This window comes from Hordeum vulgare, chromosome 2H (genome assembly GCF_904849725.1).
Source record: "Hordeum vulgare subsp. vulgare chromosome 2H, MorexV3_pseudomolecules_assembly, whole genome shotgun sequence".
NCBI classification, from domain to species: Eukaryota; Viridiplantae; Streptophyta; class Magnoliopsida; order Poales; family Poaceae; genus Hordeum; species Hordeum vulgare.
The window spans coordinates 573,548,650-573,556,774 of record NC_058519.1 but is presented as its reverse complement, the minus strand read 5'-3'; the positions used below and the strand labels follow the sequence as shown (position 1 = coordinate 573,556,774).

The 8,125-nt window shown below is 47.7% G+C and overlaps 2 protein-coding genes across 2 annotated transcripts; one reads left to right on the top strand and one right to left on the bottom strand.

Annotated features, from left to right (window-relative positions):
* Positions 1-315: 315 nt before the first annotated feature.
* Positions 316-3,291, top strand: LOC123427393 (probable serine/threonine-protein kinase PBL19). The gene is made up of 4 exons (XM_045111423.1): positions 316-1,602; positions 1,722-1,982; positions 2,217-2,339; positions 2,460-3,291. Exons 1-4 carry the CDS (start codon positions 1,141-1,143, stop codon positions 3,009-3,011), a joined length of 1,398 nt encoding a protein of 465 aa, XP_044967358.1. The 5' UTR covers positions 316-1,140; the 3' UTR covers positions 3,012-3,291.
* Positions 3,292-3,757: 466 nt separating this feature from the next.
* On the bottom strand, positions 3,758-6,704 carry LOC123427392 (poly(U)-specific endoribonuclease-B-like). The gene is made up of 8 exons (XM_045111422.1): positions 6,304-6,704; positions 6,141-6,206; positions 5,980-6,063; positions 5,821-5,898; positions 5,554-5,628; positions 4,401-5,018; positions 4,239-4,310; positions 3,758-4,161 (listed from the first exon to the last, which is right to left on the bottom strand). Exons 1-8 carry the CDS (start codon positions 6,499-6,501, stop codon positions 3,925-3,927), a joined length of 1,428 nt encoding a protein of 475 aa, XP_044967357.1. The 5' UTR covers positions 6,502-6,704; the 3' UTR covers positions 3,758-3,924.
* Between the last annotated feature and the right edge of the window lie 1,421 nt (positions 6,705-8,125).

Here is an 8,125-nt window from a genome sequence, read left to right as displayed (position 1 = left end):
CGCGTGTAGTGGACTTTTGGCGTTGTCCGACGCAGGCCTCTACGCTTGTCTGCAGTGGAGGCTACATCAGTGGTCGTCGATGGTGAAGTCGGAGTCGCCCTCGCGGAGGCGTGATGACGATGACGCCGGATTACAACCTCGACGGAGCTCTTCCCCTAGGCGGCGTGTGTGCGTTCTTGTGTAGGTTGTCAGGTCGTCCTGTGTACCTTGTCGTGGCGGGCGCATTGTGACAGTTTTAGTCCGGTTTTCCGATTACCGGACAACTCTCTTCGACCTTTTTTAATAAGATCGGTATCTAAGGGACCGCGTTTCAAAAGAAAAACCTCTGTTGTAGAGTCTCGCGTGTTTTTCTACCTAACAGAGCCATCAGCCATCACATGCATGCAAGGTCAAGACTTGGAAGGCAAATTCAGCGCGCGAATAGCTCACCAAGCGTGGTGGACATCGACGGGCCTAGGTCAAATTGCAGAAGGATTACCCAGTGGTCAACATTTCTTGCCTTCCTTGACAGCCGGGACAAGTTGCATGTGACGTGAACGAACTGTACGTGAGAAGAAGTGGCGAACCGCTGGTACATATCGCTACGCTACGGAGAGAGAGGGAAGGAAGCTCTGCGCTTTTCGTCGTCCTCGATCACTGCATGTACCCATGATGACGGCCGTATAGTTTGAACGCTCCATCCGCGACTTGCGAAACCGCGTGACTGTGTGCCACTGTGCTGCTCGATAGGCGCGCTAGCTAAGACATATAATAGCGACGTCGGAGTAGTTCACATTTTGCTTGGATGTGTTACAGGCTTACAGCTCTTGATTTGTTGGTGCATAACGAAATTCAGCCAGTTGGAGGCATTTCTTGAAGCTTTTCCGATTCAGTTTTTTTTCTTTTCTTTTGGGGTTTCTTCCATCTGTCGGGCTTTTGCTTTCTCGTCTCCGGACCTTCTAGCTGTCAGAAACTTAACTTCTTGATTGATCGATTGGTCCGTCGGTTGTGTTGTTTTCAGAGATGCTACGAGAAGCGTAAGAACTAGGAGACGACAAAGCTCCTTTCTTTTATCGCCAAGCCTTGGTGTTTCTCTTTGTGATTCGGGGTAGGCAACAAACCACTACGATCGTCCTCAATTTCGCCAGCTTCCTCCAAGAAATGGGCTGCCTATGCCTATGCCGGGACAAATGGAGGCGCAAGAGGCGGCCGGAGTCCTCGGCGCCGCCATCACAGGCAGCCGCTGCCTCCTCCTACGCCGCATGCACGGGGCCGAGCTCCCACCACGCGTCCGTACCAGCCGCCGGCGCCTCGGCCGCGTCGCCAGCCTGCAGCGCTACTGCTACGAGCACGTCCGACAGCTCGGGCGCGCGGCCGGCGTCGAGCAAGTCATTGGGCTCCTCCGCCCGGAGCATCCCGGAGCTGTACGGGGAGAGGGGCGCGCACAGCCTGCTGGAGCTCAGCCTCCGCGAGCTCCGTGCCGCCACGGCCGACTTCAGCCCGCTGCTCATGGTCGGCGTGGGTGGCTTCGGGTGCGTCTACAGGGGCGCCCTCCGCCTCCCCGGCGGGAATCCCCACGGCACCGCGGTCGCCGTCAAGAGGCTCAACCCCAACGGCGGCCAGGTACCGATCGATCTCAGTCCTGCAAACTTCATTGCAATTTCATCATTGAAGAATTCGCCTGTCTCCAGACTCCACCATTCTGATCTGATCTGATCTGATCACCTGGCTCTCCTGTTCAGGGACACAAGGAATGGCTGGCCGAGGTACAATTCCTCGGCATCGTCGAGCACCCGAACCTTGTCAAGCTCGTCGGCTACTGCGCAACACAGACCGATCAAGGGCCGCAGAGGCTTCTGGTCTATGAGTTCATGCCGAACAAGACGCTGGACGACCACCTGTTCAACCCAGAGCACCCTGTACTCCCATGGGAAGTCAGGTTGCAGGTAGCACTGGGTGCTGCTGAAGGGCTGCTCTATCTCCATGAGGGCCTTGAGCTTCAGGTAGGTAACCAGTCTGCCTTGGACACTGCCCATCCCTTTGAGCTTGGATAAATATAATTTTGGTCAGCGAATGAAGTCTGAGCAAGAATAGGCAGACAGCTATTTACACCAGCAGATCTCTTCAGATCATGGCATGAGAACTGAATTAGGAACTATCGCATGGGAAAGGCAGAATGTCCAATTGTCACCACAACCTGAACTATTATGCTCATGATGATCTTTTGATATCTGTAGATTATATACCGCGATTTCAAGGCTGCAAACATACTGTTGGATGAGGAGTTCAGACCCAAACTGTCGGACTTTGGATTAGCAAGGGAGGGCCCGTCAGAAGGTCAAACTCATGTGTCTACAGCGGTATGTGCAAACTTAACTATAGTGACTGGCTCAATTTCCTTGGGTTGCATAGCCACATGGCATTCTGAATGCTCCATATGTACAGTCCTCAGAGCAGGCGAATTAACTTTGTAAATTCAGGTCATGGGAACCTACGGCTATGCAGCTCCAGACTATGTCCAGACAGGGCATCTCACCACAAAGAGCGACGTCTGGAGCTTCGGAGTGGTAATGTATGAAATCCTCACGGCTCGACGCTCGGTGGAGAAAAAACGCCCCAAGAACGAGCAGAAGCTCCTGGAGTGGGTGAGGCGGCACCCAGCCGACACCGAACAGTTCCGCGAGATCATGGACACAAGGCTTGACGGGAGGTACTCCATGAGAGGAGCAAGAGAGATTGCCAAACTGGCCAACAGCTGCCTTGCAAAGTATGCAAAGGACCGCCCCACCATGGTGGAGGTGGTTGAGAGGCTGAAGCTGGCAATGCAGCACAAGGAACTGGATGGTCATCATGCCTGCTCAGTGGAGGAAAGTTCGTTTCTTCATCAGGCACCAACGACACCACCCATGGAGGATGAGGCTGCGGTTTCGGCAAGACGGCGGATGCTTCATTTGGCTGCTCTAGGTGAGAATGCAAATGCTCATGCAAGGAGAAGATTGATGCTCATGAGGGCAGCTGCTCCTCGGACGTGATACCCTGCCATCGTTGAGGCTCTTGATTTTGACGGATTTTTTCTTCTTGTTGTTCTGCTTTTTATGTATAATAACTGTATATATGGTTTAGAAATTTAGTTTTCTCCAGTGCCATATCTAGTGATTGATGAGTAAAGTTTTAAGGCCTGGTGGTGGTAAAAATAGGTTGAAAAGCATGAGTGCAATTATGCCTTTCTGTTGTCGGACTCACGTGAGCCAGCAATTTGTATACATGGAAATGGTGCCTACTATTTCATTTGGATATGTAGTTTTTGGAATACTGGAAGCACACTATTTTATTACTTTTGTTGGCAAAGGAAGCACACTATAGCAAGCAACAACAAGTATACAGATAAAAAGAGGTTGGTGATTCCTCTATGGCTTCAGAACAACGGAACATTAGCAATTTTCTCAGGTGAAAATCAAACAACAGGAAGAACAGAGGACGGGGGGCTGAAGCGGGCAGGTCGGCACCAGAGCTGTAAAGGCCAGGAAGGTTGTTCTTTGCTAGGTTATCTATAATGATTAGTGACAGCATTTCCCACCCTATTTTGATCCATGCCCCTTTGTACTCGCTTCTGACTAGTCTACTAGACCCTCAACTGATTAACTATATTTCCAAAAACTGACTTAGAATAAACTTGCTAAAACCACAAGAAACATTCTATTCTATGTTTTCTACAAACACATGATACAGAAAGTTAATTCTCATCTCAGTCAGCATCAGCGTCCACTTTGGTGCTGTATACTTGTAATATGGTACGTTTTAAGTAGTGGCATTGTGACAACAGACTGAACAATGGTTTTTTTTCATAACCAACAGTGTAAATCTCACGAAGTGAAGGGAAAAGATAAAAACCGAAGAATTACAAACCTGCAGAAGCAGGTCGTGAGTCATCACTCATCACACAAATCAGTTCTCTGCAATGGGAAAGACTGACCCAATCTTGTTGTTACCCATACGGTAGCACTTGACGTTCACTGTGTACGGGCCAATATCGACACGGTTATCCTCCCCTCCCATAAAGAAGCACAGTGTGTAGAGTGCCAGCTCGAACTCAGGGCTAACACCAATCAAAGAGCTTGATACTGATTTCAGCACACCATGCCACTCAAATTGCACGGTCAGTAATTGTGTCTCCGAATCAGGCTGGGAAAACGAGAATGGAACATGTTAGATGCATTATATACATGTACATCTTACGAATGTTGAGACTATATACTCACTGATTCCCCACGCCGTCTTGGGAATATGTAACCTTGGTAGTCGACATTTCCCTTGGCTTCTTCCAGATAAAACTGCAAATTAGCCATGTAGTTGCAGTCAGATGTATATTTTCATACAAGGAATCAAGGATACAAGACTGCTGAAGCATTACATGGACTTACCTGAATCCAGTTATGGAATCCTGAGACCTCGGTCTCTCCTTGTCTCTGTTCCTTTATCTCACCAACAAACACATGCTCAAATGCAGAAGAGCAGCTAGAGTTACCACATCTTCCATACAAAGTAAACCAAAGGGATGTCAGCATTGCCTTGAAGTCATCATAGTCTTGGGATGCGACTCCCTTCAGCACTAAATACCGGTGCAAGTACTTAATCGGTGCTGTCCGGGCAATCTCTTCAATAAATGCTGCTTCTTCGTGCTTATCCTGCTGAGTAACAACTTCTTTGTACCCTTGGTGCGGGTTGTAATTGTCAAGAAGCGCACAGAAGCGAGAGTAGGTGGGCTTGGTAAGCACATCCTCGCCTAGCCAGCTGAACAAGTTTTCAGATGCCATATCATCCTTCTGATAAACCTTCTTTCCCTCTCCACATTCAATTCTGTAGTCCTTGCCAGGAACAAGACGGTTCATGTCAAGCTCCCACAGCCGGCTACATGCTTCTGTCAAGCTGTTGAGCTCTTCCCTGGTAGGCTCTACATTTAGGCCGTGGTGGATCTGACCAACATCTTCAGAGTACTCTTGTTCAGATGGTGGCCTTTTGTATCCGTTCCATGCTTCACACTGTATCAACCAGTCATCTAGGAGTTCAGAGTTCAAACAGGAGAAGGAAGCTTCACAATATACTGCTACTGTAGTATAGGATCACCATGACATCTTACCGAAGGAATTCTACAGGTTAGTTCATATATATATAAGGGAAAAGGTAACCACCAGTTAACATAAAGTCACACAAATAGATAAAGTTTCCAGGTATTGAACTATGGTAAATTCTTCCCTTTTTTTTTTGCATACTGGTTGGCTCAAATTATAAACTATGGTGCTTTCAAATACTAATTGGTTCAACTATAGCAACACTGAAAGAAAAAGTCAATGTGAAACATCCTTCAGAAAATCATGTTATCTGAAATTCAGTTATTTCATTTACCGTGTCAAGAGTAGAGAAATGGTGTTTGATGTCAGTGTCGGTCTGTTGCATGATACTGCTTACATACAGAGAAAAGTATTGGCCTATAAACATTATTACCTAAAACACATAGAAACTCATCTGGTATTTGCAACCAACTATTAACTTTAATTTAGGTTACTAAACACAAACCTGTTGTGGTCTTCCATGGTGCTTTTTCTCCCCTACAGTTTCCCAACCTTCATCATTTTTTTCTTCTTCCTCCTCCTAAAATCCGAAAATTAAAGACTTGGCTTATTAACAAATCCATCCCAACTTCAGAGTCCAGACTGATACTGAAAAGCTCCAAGATATATACATTTATAATACAGACACTACAAGGTATATGACTGAAAGCGCAGGTCAATTGCTCACAATTTTGATGTAAAGAATTTCTAACATGACAGGGCAGAATCAAACCCGTTGCTGTCGCCTGTATGCTGGAGCCTGCTGCTGCGGTAGCCGGCTACCACCATCACTCCTGCCCTCGCCTTGGTGCTACAAAAATAAGCCCAAATCAGCTACACCAACATGGAAAATCAAATGGGAACTGAAAGCACCCCCGATCATCTGGACAACCTGGCTGTGAGATCCACCATGCGAAGATGGATGCTGCTTCCGGCCCTGGTTCCTCTCCCAGCCCTCATCCTCCCTCCTCTCCTCCTGAAATGCAATCACGAAAAATCAACACCTGCTGATCACACAAACTAAGCACGAACTGAACAGGACAAGACACTCACCCGCCTGGAGGGCCGAGAACCCCGGCGCTCCTCCTGGGGCTCGCCGCCCTTCTTCTCGGAGACCACCTGCCAGAACCAGAACCGTTAGACTTTACCAGGCCGACCAGCCATTGCGCGCCAAGCTTCCGCTTCGCTCGCAATTGAGGGAACAGCCGGCGCGCACCTCGGCCCACGTCGAGCGGTCCCGCTGCTCGCGGCCCTCCTCGTCCTCATCCTCCTCGGCGTCCCGCGCGGGGCGGTGCCTCCTCGGCGCCTCGCGGTCTTCGTCCCGCTCCCGCTCCCGCTCCCGCTCCCGCCGGTCGTCGCCGCCTTCCAGGGCGCCGATCGCCGCTTTGGCCAGACCCTTGATGAGGCCCTCCATGGCGAGAACAGTGGAGTTGGGAAGCGGGGATGGGATGGATCCGACTGGCTGTTGGGATCTGGGTGATGACTGGTGAGGAAGGTGTGCTGTCTCGAGGGGTAGTGCGCCGTGGGTGGACTGCTGGGGTGGAGGAGGAGGAAGGGTTTGCACGTGGTGGTCGCCGATTGGGCTGGCCGTGGTCGGTGGGGTGGAGTAATCGCGACGACGCGGATGACCGACGAAGTCTCCTGCCTGTTAATTAACCGCTGCTGCCGACAGCAAGTTCAGCCTTGCAGAATTGCAGAACTGCGACGGGCCGGCGCATGTACAAGGCTCGCATATGAATACACGTACCCATGACAAAAAGTAATTTGAGATATTTATATTGACTTTTTATTATCAGTGGGCCTAGTTAAAAAATAGAAAAATAAAGACTAATACACATTTATCTCTACTTTCCACTTTAACTTTTCAATTTTTACACCGGATCACACATTTTTTCTTCAAGCACCCGTCTCCTGCAAAGTATCATGCTTTCTCATTCGAATCTATTTTTCCTTACATCCGATCATACATGGCGTAAGAGGCATCACCCCGAGGCTATGCGTTGTACATGTCCTCAGGACATGACTGATGTCTCGTATGTCACTTATAAGCGGATGTGGTTTTGCATGATGTAACGGGATTATTAGAAGACGGGTGTGGTTAAATTTCGTGTTTTGATCATTTTATAAAAGTTGATCGATGTTTGATCCTAGTTTGTACAAAATTCGGGATCTGGTCCTGTTCCTATCGTCGGTATCCATGACGGTAGGATATAATAGTCTATCGCCGAGGACCCTGGTGGTAAAGGTGCATGTGCTACCTAAAAAAATTCCAACTTACTGTTGGGCACCTTGGCGGTAGGGTTGTACAGGCTACCGTCAGCCTATTTAGCGGTAGGGGTGCGTCGCCCTCACATGGATAAGTTTCCTACTGCCAGGGACCTCAGCGGTAGGCTGTTATACCCTATTGTCATGGACCCCGGCTGTAGAAAAAGGGTCAGATCACAAAAAAATTACAAATCATGGTCAAATCTCGATCAACTTTCGTAAAAGGTCAAAACACGAAAATCTGTCGGCGGGTGCTTGAGAAGAAAAAGTGTGATCTGATCCAAAAAAGCTAAAATATTAAAGTGAAAAATAGAGATGCATGTGTGCGAGAGTCCTTTTTTTTCCTCGACGAGGCCCATTAGTTGTAGCTTGCATTGAAGAGGAAAAAAATTAATATAGATGTTTCAAACTACTTTTTATCATGGGACGTCTGTATACATATGTCATCATTGTACATTCCTTCATATCAGTCGGATGGCCATCATAATTTACAATACTCGCTCCAGTCCTTTTTATTCCGTGTATATAGGATTTGTCTTAAATCAAACTTTATAAAGTGTGTCATCTTTATATACAAAAATATTAACATAAGGTATAGAATATCAAAATTAAATTCACAATGCATCTAATGACATTGATTTTCAGATTATGAATGCTGATATATTTTTCTATAAAGTTGCAACAATTTAATTCGGTGTACGGGCTCATCCGAACCTGGTGAACAGTAAAACAAAAAAAACAGCATATTTTTTTAGAAAAAACTGAATTCTTTA